Here is a 16,353-nt window from a genome sequence, read left to right as displayed (position 1 = left end):
CTCCTGCTTCATGCCTTTTTCTCTGTTTGGGTCTTATGTCTTCTATGGGAATTGTACGGGTCTACAAACATTTGTCCCTGATCAAAACATTTTTTAACACCTCTACTCTGATCAATCACCGTTTACATCTGAGTAGACAGTGCAGGGTGATATAATGCCTTTCCCAATATTACATGGATCTACAGTAAGGAAGAGCATCTGGGACGTGCGGCTTCAGGCTCCAATTCTACTTCCGTAAACACTAGGCCCACCCTTTTCGTAGTCAAAATATAGACAGTATGTCGACGGAATGGCCAAGTTCAAAGATGAACAAGTACACCTGCTTGCATTTTGCACAGGCAAAATGAAATGAGGACATATTTAACCCTTACTCCCCGTTTTCTTAGTGCAACGATTCAAGATACTGGACATGATGCAAATAAATTTAACCTCACACTTTTATTTCATGTGCAAAACAGCGCCAACCTCAGGATAAACGTTGTTTGTAGCTTTGGACCCGTAAACTTTACTTCATCCCAGAGTAGCAACAAAATATGTTTCTTCACTTGTTTCCAGTGCAGAACCATACTTTGTAAGACTCTAACCTTTCTAGCATGTGTTCTTCATTAACCAGTTTTCTGATTACCCTGTGATTATATCCTTATTTTGATTTGTTTTTCATTTTATTTTAGGACTGAGCAAAGATGTGTTGCTTCAGAGAAACATCACGCTTGTATCACAATACCTCAGAGAATCTGCTGGTGTGGCACCTTTGGGTTGAAACTTGAATTAGAACAGTAAGATGGCCCAGACAGGAGGGGTTGTGCGCTTTTGCGCTGAAGGGGACTGCATTTTGTCATCTCCCAGATCCACAAGAGAGCCTGAGAGGAGATCCTGGCACTCAGTTTTGAACCCTGATTCTGTCCACCTGGCTCAACGATCACTCACCCCAAATCTCAACTCTGGAAGGATTCAGCTCCTGCGTAAAAGCCTCACCCCAGAGGCTAGACGGGCCCACCTTGGCATGTATAACAGCACAGGGTCTCTTATACGTCACCCAGCAGAGATTGGCTTGAAGTCAGGGCGATTCACAGCTCCTTGTACCCCGCTGAGAAGTAACCCGCACAGCCCTCTTAATTCCCCAGGGAACAGGAGTCCTTTGCTGCCGCGGCCATTAGGAGGCCAGAGCTCAGTGGTGACGTTTACCTTTGTAGAAAAAGCGAGTGTGAAAACTGTGAATGGAACCCCAGCTGCTAACCTTGACAACAAACTGTCCCCTCAGAACGTACGTGAGAACTCCTGCTCCACTGACTCAGCATGTTCTGGTATGCAAAAAGAGGTGAATGTCTGTCGAGGAATAGCAGATGTTCAGCAAAGGGCAATCTCCCCACATTTTGAAGTTGCCTCTCCTTTAAGAAACCCCAGGGAGTTGCATTCAGGGAGCCCTATCAGTTCACAGAGGACCTCCGAGTGCGGCTCTGGAAGAGCCAGCCCCTGTGTTACAGAAATCCAATTATTCAATACCAGTCAGCCACAGGGCTCTTTGCACAAAACAATGAATCTACCCGCAGACATAGATAGGCAAACTGTGGACCAAAGACCTTCAGAGAGCTCTGTAGTAGAATATGAAAATCTAGAGATACAGCACAAGATCATGGAAAGTATTTCTCAACCCTTGACCAATGGATCTGGGACCACAAGTGAAGACATTTCAAGCACTGAGAGAAGCCTCACGAGGACTGTATCTCCATATGAGGTAGCTATACAAGTTCCTACTTGCCGTCTTTCCTGCAAACATAAAAGTATAGAAAATTATTTCTGGGAGCCCTTCTTTTAATGTCACTTTTGTTTCGTTCAGGCGGATTCATGGGATCATACAGTGGATACTTCGTCCCGTGCTCAGCGAATAGCAAAGGCCAAGTGGGAGTTCTTCTATGGATCTCCAGGGCCTCAGAGGGCAGGTAAGTCTTTAGTGTTGTAAAAGAAACACAAAAAGGAACATCCTTTCACTGCCATATTTCTTGTGCGTCCTGGTAGTTACAAACCTACCCTTATACTTCTATTTGTGCTTTCTAATGTATTAGAAAGTATGTGTTTAGAAGTACAACTCTGTGCCTTTTATTATTGCCACCATCATCATCTCTTGAATATTGTAGAACTTCACCGGCTATAAAACACAACAATCAAATTTACATAAACCTCAATAATTCAACATATAAACCAAAGGGATTGCTCCTCTACCCTGTTATATCTCCCATTAACGCCAGATTGGGTCACGTACTTTGGGCCTGATTTAGAGCGTGGCAGACGGGTTACTCTGTCACAAACATGACGGATATCCCGTCCACCTTATTACGATCCCTGTAGGCTATAAAGGGATAGTATTACGGCAGACGGGACATGCATCACATTTCTGACAGAGTAACCACCTCCGCCAAACTCAAAATCATAAGGAAAGAGGTTTGAAATGTTGCAAGCTTCCACCTGCATTTCCGAAAATGTTTAAATGCCTCCTCATTGAGACACCCCTTTGACACCCAAGAAGAGAACCATGGTATAGTCATCTTAGTACACCTGTCTGACTCATGCAACCCTCTGCCACACACACTTCTGTGCTTTATGATGGTCTGGTTCATTTTCGTATCTCCTGATCTCTTGTATTGCCCTATATACCAGTATGTCCGCTGTCTCTTTGTTTTAATTATACCAAAGAGAATAAATAAAAATAATGAGCATAAATGACTGATACAATTTAACAACTGTACTGTTCTAATTAAGAGATGGAAAGAGGTGTTTCTTGTTCAGGTTGTCTAAATAAATTACTACAGGGTAGTTTGTTGGGTCTAGACTGGAATAGGTGGGCAAGCTCCCAGCATAGGATGAATGATACTCAGCTGAACTAGCAGCAACATCTTTAGTCTTTGTAGAAAATAACGCTGTGTTAAATTGTACCAATTGTACTGTGGTGGTGTGTACTGTGAAGGAATGAAATCTCAAAGCCTATAATTTGGGGAACATAGTAAACTTGTTTCTTGGGTCTGGTCAATGTTAATAATTTATCTCTGACAAACTTGATACAGTTAAAGAAGATAACTTTAACCTCATGATTTTTATGTCATCACAAATGCTCTGCAAGCAGCAACACAATTTTATTTTTGGTTCATGGATAGATATAATTTTCTAACTCAGCTCTGAATGAAAAAAAGATGACGAAGAGCGTATGTGCACTTGAATCTTTGGTGAGTGAGAATAGGTTGGTACCAGTCTAAGATTGTGTTCAATTAGGTATGTCCCAAAAGTGATATGAACGACTAGGTCCATGCCAGACTTTTCATATAACACCTGTTGCTGTTTGTGAGTAGATTATACATTCATTGGCCCTCATTATGATTGGCCAATATCATTTATGATGTTTATTGCACATGCTAAATAATAATATTTTGGGGGATGTTATTTATCAGATGCAATAAATAAAGCCTATTTCAAGTTTTCCTTCTGAAATAGAGCCAACCTTCATATTTTGGTACTTTCTGTTCCACAGCCTGCATACACCGAAAAAATGAAAGTGCCCTTATAATGCGCTGTTTAACTAGGGAGCAAATCACCTATAGAACAGAGTGATTCCTCTATTCTGGGTGACAAGTCTTTCCCAACCACTACGATTTGGACCACAGAGTCATTTACCTAAAAACAATGGGATGGCCTCACTCACCCCCTGGGTGTCATGCTTCATCCTTAGCCATCCTGCGGTTGCCAAAGAATACTGTAGTGGGGAATGGCCCACATCGTGAGACTGAAGGACTGTCTTGGGAAGAGTCCTGGGGTAAGGGATCCAAATAAAAATCCCTATCACCTGCCTAACCAGAAAGTCTATACTGTTATTGAAACAGTGGTGAAGGAATGGTTAAAAGAAATGGGACACATGATGCTATATTATGCAGCTCATGTCCACATCTGTTGACATGTTTCAGCCCTGAAAATGCCCCCTTCGGTGTCTGGGGGCTTTCCTAAGGACCTGAACCCTGTTTATCCCTACTTACATCCATAGTTATATACTCATACACTCACTCAGTGCATATGCATACATACAGTACCAGATACTAATCTCTAGTTACGCCAGAAAATGGCATTTTTCTTTTTGCTGGGGTCATAGATGTGCATTTATAAACACTGCCTTTACTGAAAAAAGTGAAAAAACAAATTAAAAGTATAAGGAGACAAACATTGTATATAGTGGCTAGTATAACATACTGGTAGTCAAGGTCAGCTAGATTGCGCCAGCCTCATGAAATCAAGCTGTGCCACACTTGTGATCTCACAGCATGCTGCCTCACTGTGTAAGCCATTCTCCAAAACATGGATTGAACACTTAGGGCCTCATTACGACTGAAGCTGCTGCAGCCAGCATACCGCCACTGCTGGCGGTATGCTGGCCGCCGTATTTGGAGTTTTCCCTTGGGCCAGCGGGCGAAAACAGTGTTTCTGCTCGCTGGCCCAGCGGAAAACTCACCACAACATTGATGCCGGCTCATAATTGAGCAGGTGCCAATGTTGTGGTGCTTCGGGTGCGACAGCACCCATCACACATTTCACTGCCCATTATTTGGGCAGTGAAAATCGTGACAGGCTGTCCATGGGGGCCCCTGGACTGCCAATGCCAAGTGCATGGGCAGTGCAGGGGCCCCCGATGCCCCCTGTCCGCCAACCTTTGCATGGCAATCTGACCGCCGTGCAAAGGCTGGCGGAGAGGGGACTCGTAATCACCAGGGCAGAGCTGCTTGCGACCGCTGAGACCGCCAGGCTGTGCCAGTGGTCCGACCATGGCGGTTTCGCCATGATCGTAATGATGCAGCCGGAGCGCTTTGGCGACGGTCCAACCCTGACCCTGCCGGTTTGGTGACCGCCAGGGTCCAAATGAGGGACTTAGTGTGAAGTGCCATGGTGATATCTGCACACATGCAAAGCTATTGAAGCTAGCTCTTACCCTAACTTTGGGACATTCGTACCCCATGAATGAGCAGAGGGAGGGGAGCCTTATAGTAACATACTATACATGGGATGAGAACATATATATCAGATCGTAAATATATCGGCCCCAGAGACCCCAAAATTCATCTATCAGGTCGACCAACTTCAATATCAAGACTTACTTTGTCAAAGGTCTCCCCAAGTGGACACACCTACTTAGGGTTTCATTCTCCTCACGACACTATCACATATGGCGGCTGCTCGGGTTTAAGTTCAGTGGTGATGCACGTTTACTGACACAACTGTCCCATAATGCAGGGAATGCCGGGGATTGTAGTCAAGGGAAGCTCATCCGGTAGGCACCACCGACCAGACTACGTGGAAGGGCTCAACTGAACCTGCATGGTTAAATGGACGTAAATAGTAGCATCTGCCCTCTCATTTCCATTTTATTATTAAATCCCTGCCTGTGTGGCCACATTCAGTTAACCTTGGAAAAACAGAGTGGGAGCAATGCGCATACAGTGATATGACCGTTGCTTACCACAGAGGTTGCTGGGATATGTGGTCCATTGAGGCTCCCCCAGTAGGCTCTGCCTGACCAATATACTTATGAGAGCTCAACTGAACATAGATAGGTGGATGTGAAGAGTAGCGTCTGCTCTCTCCGTTGTATAACCGCGTATCAGTAAACACTGGAAAAAGCAATAAAATATTTGAAATGAAGGTGAAGAAAAAGGTTTTTATCTCTTTTCAAGTCTCATTAAGAAGAGCGCATATATGAATTCTTGTTTAGTGTTATAAAGTCAATGACAGAACTAATGCAGTGGCTTGTTCCCCCTTGTTCCAATAGTCTCAGTATTTTATACACAGGTCTGTGGCTAGTAGGTGCAGTGTTATATCATCAATACCAGAATTTATGAAGTGACCTGTTCCCCCTTTGTACCATTTGTCTCAGTGTTTTATACACATGTATGTTGCTTGTAATTTGGTACTCAAGGGGCTGGACAATTATTGCTTTAATTGTAACCCCGGAATATCATCATTTAATCTCTGCTCATAGGTTTTCAACTGGTACACCCATAATTTTTCTCTTTCAAGATGTATATGAGATACATTGATGGAAGGACTGGGTTGGCTGTCCCTAGAATAACACAGGTTAGATCTTTATCTGTATGATGTTTGTCAAGATAATGCTTGGTCCTGCAGGTAACACTTCTTCTGCACCAGATAGTTCTGCGGGGTCACTGATTCTCAAGCAAATTTTATGGGTAGACATCCCAATGTACCTCTGGTTACAGGGGCACATAATCATGTATACCACATTTTCAGTATTGCAATTAGTGTGGTACTTGATAAACCAGGGGTGGTCAGTGCCTATGTCAATCTTTTTGTAATGCTTAGTGAAAGGACATGCTAAACAATTTCCACATGGGCAGTGTCCCACCACCAGAGGTAGCCGCCTAAGGTGCCAGGAACTTATGTTGCAGTGCTGCTGTGTGTAATGTGTGTATGTACCAGCCTATCTCTCAAGCCTTTTCTTATTTTGAAGTGAAAAAGGTGGGGGAGACCACTCATTCCCTGCCTTTCTCAGTATATTCCAACGTTTTGAAATGATCTTTTTTGCCATATTGGAAACAGGTGTAAATGTGGCGACACATGTAAATCTGTCACCCTGCTCTTTGGGATATGCTTCTAACAGTGCCTTCCTGTTGGGCAAGTTTCTTAGATCGTGAGATTATCTTGGCCGGATAACTGCATACCCTAGTGTTTTCCAGACCATTTTCTCCCTTTAAATCCGACAGGGTTGATCTGACGAAATTTAAGAGGGTTGAGATTTTTAATGGGCCCAGTAGGTACCAGGTGCGATAAAAATTAAACACAAGGGAGCTGTAATGGGAGTTACTGCACATATTGGAAATCAACTGGCCAGTTGTAATGAGTGCTTGCAGTGGGTGACGCAAACTAATGGGGCTCCCCTGTAAAATGTGACGAGGGACCCTTGAGTCTCCCATATCCCAGAGATATTCATTGGCCGTGGAGGTGTGAGTGGGCTTCCTGAAGGACTTTCCTCCTGAAGGGTTTAGGGTCACTCTGCCCTGCAGGGACTGCAGTGGCCTGTGTTATACCCCTGATGCTCAGGTATCTAAATATACCTTATATGGATTTCCTAAAAAAATTGTGATGATCTTATCCCATTAGAATTACAAGGTATGTCCCTCTGTAAGACTCTCATTGACTTGCCATGAGCTGGATTTGTACATTCTAACTTCCTCTGTTTTGTTTAGCTCTGATTTTCCTATCAGAAAAGTGGTCAAAAGTTTTGGGGTTTTGGGATGTCAACCTTAACTTGCGTTTTAGGTATGAATAGTAGTAAAATCATAATTTTACCTCCCCAAACTTCTCTCTTGTAGTTTGTGTACCTAGAGTGAGGATAGTCTCATGATCGTGTTAGAATTGGTTAGAAGGTGCCTGTATTGTTCAAACGTTAGAAGTGCAGGTCTGCTGTTTAACTGACCTAAAAGCCTTGTTGTATTCTGAACACTACTGGAGGCTTTACGTTGGTGTTTGTGATCAGGATGGTTTACTTAATTCCTGAGATGTATTCACAGGCTGTTGGCCATCTCTAGAATCATTCTGAAGAACTAGTAAGTATGCAATCCATAAACATAGAATGTCATTATTGTTAACTCTGCCTGCTGACATAGGCCCTCATTACAACCTCGGCAGTCTTCTGAGAAGACCGCCGAGGCAGTGGGCATCAGAATACCACCAGTGCTGGCGGTATTTCTAGCTCCCTATTTCGACTTTTCTGCTGGGCCAGCGGACGGTAACAGTGTTACCGTCCGCTGGCCCAGCAGAAAAGTCATGTCAACATTGCTGCCGGCTTGTAATAGAGCCGGCGGCAATGCTGATGTGCAGCGGTTGCAGTAGGACCCGTTGCGCATTTCACTGCCCGAAATTCGGGCAGTGAAATGCATGATGGGGCTATGCCTGGGGGCCCCTGCACTGCCCATGCCAGGTGCATGGGCAGTGCAGGTGCCCCCAGGGGCACCCCAAGGCCCCCTTACCGCCAGCCTTTCCATGGCGGTGTTTACCGCCGTGGCCAGGCTGGCGGTCGGGGACTCATAATCCTCAGTGCAGCGGTGCGAAAGCCTGGCGGTATAGTGGAGGGGCCGGCGGTATGGCCGTGGCTATTGCGCCACGGTCATAATAACTGGTGGAACACCGCCAGCCTGTTGGCGGTGTTCCGCCAGCTTACTACCGCCGCCAGGGTCGTAATGAGGCCCATAGTTTTAGCTGTTTTTTTGTTTTTCCAAAAAAGGCATACATAAAAAAACATTTAGAGTGTCTTTTAGTCAGCAGGTTTCGCCGTTGGTCTGTTAAATTATCACTCACGTTTTGCTTCTGCCACCTCAGCGTACAGCATGGGAGCAAGGGGCGATGGTGTAGCCCATTTTATCCAGTGATCCCTTCACTTCGAGTAGCTGTACAAGGCCTGTGCACATTCACTGAAAAATAGTTCCTTTGTCTTCAATGACAACACTTTACATTTTATTTATTTTATCTTTGAAGATCTACTGTTTATCCCCCCTGCACTTTGGGCCCAAATAGATTGTATTTATTTTATATTTTTACGGTTAAAAGTGTTCAATTAACTGGTTGCCTGTGATTTGAATACCTTTAAGGTAGTAGCACATACATACAGCAAAAAAATGAAACAAAAATCATACAGCTTGCCTAGGCCACAACAATAGGCTTTGCAAATGCGTTTGTGTATTTGGGTGTGTGCAAATTATAATACAATTCACATGCTAAAAAGGAAAAGGGGAGCGGGTTTGTTTTTTCTGACAGAGAAGATGACGCTGGCTTGAAGCAGATACTGCTTTCAAATACCCATGCAGCAGTTACTTTACAGCAAGGCGAGTGCTCATGTTAAAGGCAGTTTTCTTACATCTGTGTTAGCTAGAATTGGAGTCTCTCTTTTTCAGTTCAGACATTTTTGTGATTTGGTTTGGCAGAAACGACAATAAAACTGTCAAAATAAATGTAAAAGGTAAATGAACAGATGTCCAAAATAACAAAGAAAAATCAAATAGTACAATTGGTCATGTGACTTCCAAAAGTGTCAAGTGTCATAATATATTTAACAGTAGTCTGTAAGGTGTACATACAGATACATTCAGAATTATTATACTTCATATTGCTAATTTATTTTTTTGCACTTTATGCTTTAGCTTAAAGAAATTTAATAATCTATTGTATGTAATGCTGAGATCATTACAGCTGACAATCACTGGGCGTGATCTACTCGCCTCAGAAGTTGCACAATATTGCTCTAACATGTTATATTTTATAGCCTTAACTATGGACTATTTGTATAATGGAAATGTGTTTTATTTTTTATTATTTTTGTTCTCACATATTTGTACACTGGGACCAGAATATGAACATGTAACCATCAGTTGCTAATAATGTTCCAGGATTTACCGCAACCTGAAAGTATCTGCCAAGTGTCCGTGGCTCCCTTCTGAGTTCAGTAGCCAACTCTGTGATCGATTTTCTATGAAGGAAAGAGTCAAATAACAATTTGTCAGTGAATGTAGAAAACATTTGACGTAATTTAGAGTTCAAAGTAAATAAAGTACTCCATTGCGCTGACAAAGTAACCACACTCCGAATTTACAGATAGCCACCAACCCAGCAGACATCTTTTACTATGGCAGGAACCGCCTTCACAGCAGTTCCTGTTAGTGTATTAAACATTTCACGGGTGGCTCTGTCAACTTGAGGGTACTGTCCATCAAACATTTAACTTTTTTTTTTTCCCATAGCGGGATTGTGGTTTTGAAAATCAAAAAACGAATGACCCTTGGAGTTTTCTCCTCCAGGTTTCTCCTGGCAGTGATGGGCAGTGTAAAGTGGCCATTTTGCCACCATCTTTATACTGTACTGGCGGTCAAATGGCCAAACCTCTGATGGCCTCCAGTCCATCGGGCTGTCGGAAGAATATGACGGAGACATACTAAAAGTCTGCTCAGCTCTAAAAAAGGCAGACATACCTACAGTTTCGCTGAGAGGTTAATGCATCGTAGTCGTAATGGAGTACCCTCTCTGCCAAACTATAATTCAGGCCAGTTATAATTGAAGCTTGATCTGCTGTCTGTGACTGCTTAATTTTCATCATGGACAGTTTCCTTGAAGTTTGGAGGACTGCATTGCTGAAGATATAAAGGAACCCTTTTCCTGGCATGTGGCTTATACATTGTCGTTAGTCACTTCAGCTAGATTCCAGGGTGCTCTGTGAAGTGCTTGAGATCGTGCTCTTTAATGACCAGTAAATACAATTTGTGCTGTTTGAATGTTGTTATGATACAAGTTAGCAAATGTATTTGTCATTAATGGATGAGCCCTAAAAGAGAAGGTTCTGTTCCCACTATACCAGAGCAGTAACTATAGCCACTGTGCTGCTCGGCAAAAGGATTTGCTTGGGAGCGTTAGGCGTTCCATCAATAGCCACGGATTTAAGTTTGGGTTTCGTACTATTGAAAGGTTTAGAGTTAGTCGCAGAGTTATAGTTATGGATAGGGCAAAGATCAAGGTTCAGCTTGGTCTTGGATTGAGGATTATTATTAAAGACTGGGTTAGGTTCTATGCTTAAATGTTTGTAATGAGTTGGAACTGTAATGCAGTGTAGGTGCAGAGCCATTTTAAGGCATGGGCAAAGTGGGCATTTGCCCAAATACTCTACTATTTGGGGACCCTGGCGAAGTGCAAATGCTTTGCATCAAAACTAATTCTTTTATAATGTAACAACTGAGCTTCCAAAACCTGTGCCTTCTCTAACCCTTGGGTTCTCTGGCTGCGGGCAGCAAAGTGTAACCATAATCTTTGTGTTCCTCTCTCTTGTTACTTTACTTCACATCTTCTATTTCAATCCCAGTCTTTTTACCTCCACTCTCCTGCCTCTCTCTGTGTATCTCTGCATCCTGCCATTCCCGTGTTTCTGTCTAACTCTCTCTGCCTCATCATGCTGTACTCCTTTCTGTACCTGTCTATCATGATTTCACCACTCTCTGAGTGCCCACATCAATATTTATACTGTCTTCCCCTATTTCTGGACCTCGTCTCTCAGTCCACATTACTCTTTTCTCTATTCCTCACTCTTTTTTTACCATCTCACTTCTCAATGCCTTCTCTGTCCAATTCAACACTATCTCAAACACATCTATCTCAGTACCTCACCCTTTTCTCCCCTACTCTCTTCACCTCACCTGTAGCTCTCTCTCATCCCTCTCTTCACCTCCTTTCTACTCGTCACTCCCTGCCTCACCATTCTTACCATCTAACCTCTCAATTTACCCCTCTGTGTTTTCTACCTCGCCTCTTCCCTTTCGATTTATATCTGTTTCCACTATCTACTCTGTCTTGCTACCTTACTGCTTTCTTGCTACCTCTTTCTCTATTTGCATCTCTTTTTGTCAACCTATATTTACCTCCTCTCGCTCTCTTAGCACCTCTTTCTTTATTTCAGTACTACCTTTCATTCTGTACCTTTCTCTCTCCGTACATTCACCTACCTCACCTCTCTGCATCTACCTCACATCACCTTTGTGCCCATTCTACCTTTGTCTGTTTACCTTACCTCTGTCTCTCTACTTCACCTTTTTCCTCTTTAAGCCTGGTCACTCTACCCTTCTCAGCCCTTGTCACCTTTCTGGCTGCCTCACTACTATCTTTACATGACCTTTCTTTCCCTCTTCTCCTTTTACCCTCTCTATACCTATTGCTTGTCTCTACCTTGCACCTCTCTGTATACATCTGTCACTACCAATATACCCCGCTACCCGTCCACCTCTACCTCTCTCTGCCTGTTCCTCCCCATAACTCACCTATTTTCCTGCCATACCTTACGCTCTGCATCAGCCCTCTGTACCTTACTCCTCACTTTGGCTCAGTCCTCAGTGAACCACATCCGTTTCCCTGTATTTTCATGTGCTATTCACTAGCTCGCTCAGCCTCTCTGTAAAACCTTATCTAGCTACAGCTTTTCCTCTGGCTGCCAATTGTTTTTTTTTTCTATTTTAAATTTTTGGGCGATCTCACATTTCTCTCTTTACCTTACGTTTCTCCCTACCTCACCTAACTCTCTAACTTATCTCCTTCTCCACCTCCCTTCTTCCTCTATTTCATCTCTCTCATTATAACATTCTCTTTAACTTTGTGCTTCTTTAACTGATGTCCTCTCCCATTTTTTTTACTTAATTCGGTCGGATGTCGCTATCTATCCAGAAAAGTGCACATATATGCACAGGAGGAAAGGTCAAGACCGAGAGAGAAAGATGGAGTGGTGAAAATCCTCTAAGCAGTGCTTTAATTCTACTGTTGCACCGAAAAAGAATTTGTGAAGGTGGATTTATGTGTGGTCACGAAAAATGATTTTTACAATTTGAAGTGTTATGCAGAATGGGTTAATGATTCGATATTGGAAAGAGGCGTGTCAAGAGCGTCCCTTTCTAATAGTGACTCTGTATAAATAAATGATTTGCAACCAAAATGCAGTCTCAAAACATTCACTTTTTAACACAAAATTCAATTTGATGGTAACCCATTTGCAGACGGGGAAGGGGTCCCTTTGTGAATACATGCGAAAAAGATTTTCAGGTCCTACAGATCACTGCCTACGCTTAAAAATTAAACTGAAACATTTCATTTCTATTTGAAACACATTCCATTTTCCTTTAATAAAGACCGGCTGCATTTCAAAAGCAAAAGTTGCTTTATTTAAAATCAAACATGGACATGGTGGTCTGCTGTCCCCAGTAGGCCCCCATCCCTATATTTTTTGCAATTCCAAAGGGTCGCAAATGCAACCTAACTCATTAATGTTAATTAAATAGGTCAGTTTGTAACCCACTGGGAATTCAAATGGAACGAGTTTAGTACGTTAGAAATTGCGATTTTCTAATTGCGAATCGCATGTAATCACAATTAGGAAATCGCAATTCCTAACATACGTACATGTGGCTCCATATCTTTTAATATTATGCATTAGCTCTCTAAAAATCCACCTTAACATGTCTTTGCAACTATAGGAAGAAACAGGCTATTTAGACGCTGAATTCCATTAAAAATATTGTTGTTACAAGACAAAAAACTAAATCCTCACTAAGCGCAAAAAGAAATGGTTTCATCAATGGTTGGTCAAGCTTTCTTTTTCTGTTAGTGTTGGGTGATGAATGCCAGAAAGCTTGAGCTTTTTTGCTTGTCACCATTTCTAAAAGGCGCAAATAAAATATACTGTTGGTTTTGAATGTCTGTGACCTAAAGACCTACTCCAAACGCACAATGATACCAAACAAAATGTAGAGAAGATCTGGCAAAGTAAATATTGCCCAAGAGCGCTGGCTGAGAAGTGCCACTCTTTAAGAGGGTGTTCAAAATGCCATTGATTACAGTGCAACTCAGCCAATGTATGAAGTAAGCTGACTGATAAAGCCATGCAATCTGCTGTTGTGGGCAGAAGCACATTGTGACAGACAATTAAACAGACCAATGGTTGAAGAGAGCTGACTCAAAGCCCCCCTATATATTTATATTTATGTATATTCTATTTACAACTTTCTTTTACTACAAGAGACTGTGCAGACAGCTAAAGCTATCTCTAGGCTAAACCTAAAAATACATTCATTGTATTCCTTGATAGCACACACTAGTTTGCTAGGGCCAAACTTTAAACTAAACCAGTAGTATACAATGTTCAGTGAAACATATCCACACTTTTCAGTTGTTCCTTTAGCCAGTGCCCTGTATAAATGAGAGCATTACAAGTGAGCACAAAAAATTAATATACCTGATACTTCAGTTACTATTGACTCAGTATATGCTTTACATGTAGTATTGGAGGCAGGTTGGGAGGTATCATTGAGGGTTATACTTGTGTGATGTGTTCTGGTTCCTTTTTGGAGGTTCCGGATTCTGTTTGTTTTAATGCTTGACTGTTAAACAGCCTTATTCTATAATACAAAAAGGTAATTTTAATGATGATTTAAGACATAGAAAGACTGCAGACATTTACTGAAAATATTAAATTATTGATATGGAATTCAGTAACTTTGTGTCAATCATCATTCAAGGATAGAAGGAGAATGTCATGGCAATGGCGAGATAAGCTGTTTCATTTCCTTTTGGAGATTTTGCGCCAAAGAGTGCTCTTGCAGTGTAAAAAGTAACATAGTTTTGAGAAACGTAATTAAATCATAGTGAAGAAAACAGTGGAAGCAAGCAAGCCTCATGCATTTTAAAACCAACCACAAACATGAGGTAACACAACATAGTGCACCCCAAAGAAGTGAATAATGAAAGCCATAGTCTACACCAGCCTAATACAAAGACTTGCAGATGGCCACCCTTGCGTCGATTTTCTTCCATCTTCCTTCTCTCTCAATGCATCTTCCTCCTTTCTCCTTGAACCTGACTGCACTAAACGGTGGCATACAACAGCGGTCATATTTAAGTACTATGCACTTTAACATCTATATGATCCCCCTGGCGGCCCTTGTTATTTCTGTTACAAACAACCGGAGCTGTACTTGACTTTGTTAAAGGCATTGTCTAATATCAGTATTAAAATGGATGAATTAAAATCTTTTAAAGCTGTCCTATGATAAAACAGAACTGCCGGCATTTGGAAAAATTAAAGAACACTTAAGCAATTACTGTGGCCTTCAGAGCTTGGCCCTTCCCCATCTCTGGCTGAAGTGGCCGGAAATCTAGGACTCATTTTTGATAATAAGCTCTCTTTTAGACATCAGGTTCTTAACATTACCTGTACTTGTTTTGGTCTGCTAAAAAATCTCCATAACACATTAACATTGTTGTCTTTTGGGGCTAGGAAAACAATGATGCATGCCCTTATATCCTCTAGACTTGATTATTCCAATTGCCTTTACATTAGTTTACCCAAGAAACTCATACCCAGACTTCAGTTAGGGGAAAAGGTTTGCAGCTAACTTATTACTCTATCATCCCAGACACTCTCCTATTTCAGCAAATTCTTAGATCCTTCATTGGCTTCCAGTACTAAATAGAATTCAATTCAGGACTCTCTCCCACATTTATAGAGCTATCTGCCGCTCAGGCCCCCAAAGACTTTATAGCTTTTTTACGTTTCATATTCCAGCTTGATCTCTAAGATCTGCTCTTTAACTGGACTGTCCTTTCCCTCCAGTGCTAAGGTCATTTTATCCCACATTCAGTTTCTTTTGAGTAGTAGATCCATAAATTGAAACTGTGACAGCTCCTCATGGTTTTTCTCTGTAACTCATCTTTGTAATCACTGGTCCATTTTGAAACTGTGAAGGTTTCACACTTGCCTCCATAACCCACTTATGTAATGTGTTGTGCATTTTGAAACCATGAAGGTTGCTTGCCTGGGCTTTCTGATTTTTATTGATCTATAGCACCGCTTGTGCATTTTCTTTTGAATGCTTTAATCCACCAAAGAACTCAATGTTCATTTAGTACTCAGTGTAATATCAAACAGTGAAGCTGTACATCAGGAATGTATTTTGTCTTTTTTAGGGTGACACAAACTCCCTTGGTGCAATTTGTGGAGATCTGCCCTTCTGGTAGTTTTCTGTTTTGTGCCCATGCTTATATGCTTTGCCCTGTGAGTGTATGTGGGAGGTACAGGCGTGCTGTCTGCCCCTTTCCTGGTCAGTTTGTAAATTGCCGTAAACTATGGAGGCAAGGTGGACCACACTCATCAGATGGTCACACTGATTACATTTATATGAAAGAGTCATCATGTCCTATCTAGTTGCCTTCACCAGGTTGGAGGTAACATGCTGAGGGATATGGCAATATTACTTTACGAGAAAGAGGTAGGTGGAATGATGTGGAACTACACACATGTTTGAAAGTTGTCATACGGCCACTACCTGTGCTCAATCTTTTTGTTTATTGACACTGTTGCTTACACTTAAAAAATGTGGGGGATCTTTACTTGACTCTGGTATAATTAATTACACTATAGTATTTTTGTTTTTCTTCTTCTGGTAGCAGATATTCTTTGAAGGTGCATCCTCCTTTCTGTTCCACAATCTCTTATCTCTTTTGGTCAGCTGCCTATGTAATGAATTTGGCTTACATTTTACTGGCTTGTGCTTTGACGCATTTATCATGTGGTATTTATATATTTTATCCTGTCATGTTCTTCTCTAGAGTACATGTTTGTTTTGTCTGTAAATCACCCTTTATATGGTGTAAATTTTTGCTTTCTTGTGTGATGATCTTATGGCCATCGTGCATAAAGAAACTGTGACTGAATTAAACAATCAGTAACATCTTAAAGGCCTTATTTAATGTTTTTTTAGTCAACTGTTACGTCCCCATATAGAGCTC

General features: G+C 41.9%; 1 protein-coding gene across 2 annotated transcripts in view; it reads left to right on the top strand.

The window, feature by feature from the left end:
• PSD (pleckstrin and Sec7 domain containing) overlaps window positions 1-16,353 on the top strand; it is an 841,983-nt gene that overhangs the window by 80,941 nt on the left and 744,689 nt on the right. Inside the window, exons 2-3 of one of the 2 annotated variants that reach the window (XM_069240341.1) lie at window positions 672-1,735; window positions 1,838-1,940. The exons of the other annotated variant lie outside the window; for it this stretch is intronic. Of the exons in view, the coding sequence (XP_069096442.1) occupies window positions 782-1,735; window positions 1,838-1,940 (1,057 nt within the window). The 5' untranslated portion in view covers window positions 672-781. The remainder of the gene's footprint in view (window positions 1-671; window positions 1,736-1,837; window positions 1,941-16,353) is intronic. 2 annotated transcript variants of the gene reach the window in all.

Source organism: Pleurodeles waltl, chromosome 6 (genome assembly GCF_031143425.1).
Source record: "Pleurodeles waltl isolate 20211129_DDA chromosome 6, aPleWal1.hap1.20221129, whole genome shotgun sequence".
NCBI classification, from domain to species: Eukaryota; Metazoa; Chordata; class Amphibia; order Caudata; family Salamandridae; genus Pleurodeles; species Pleurodeles waltl.
This window is presented reverse-complemented; position numbering and strand designations above follow the sequence as displayed.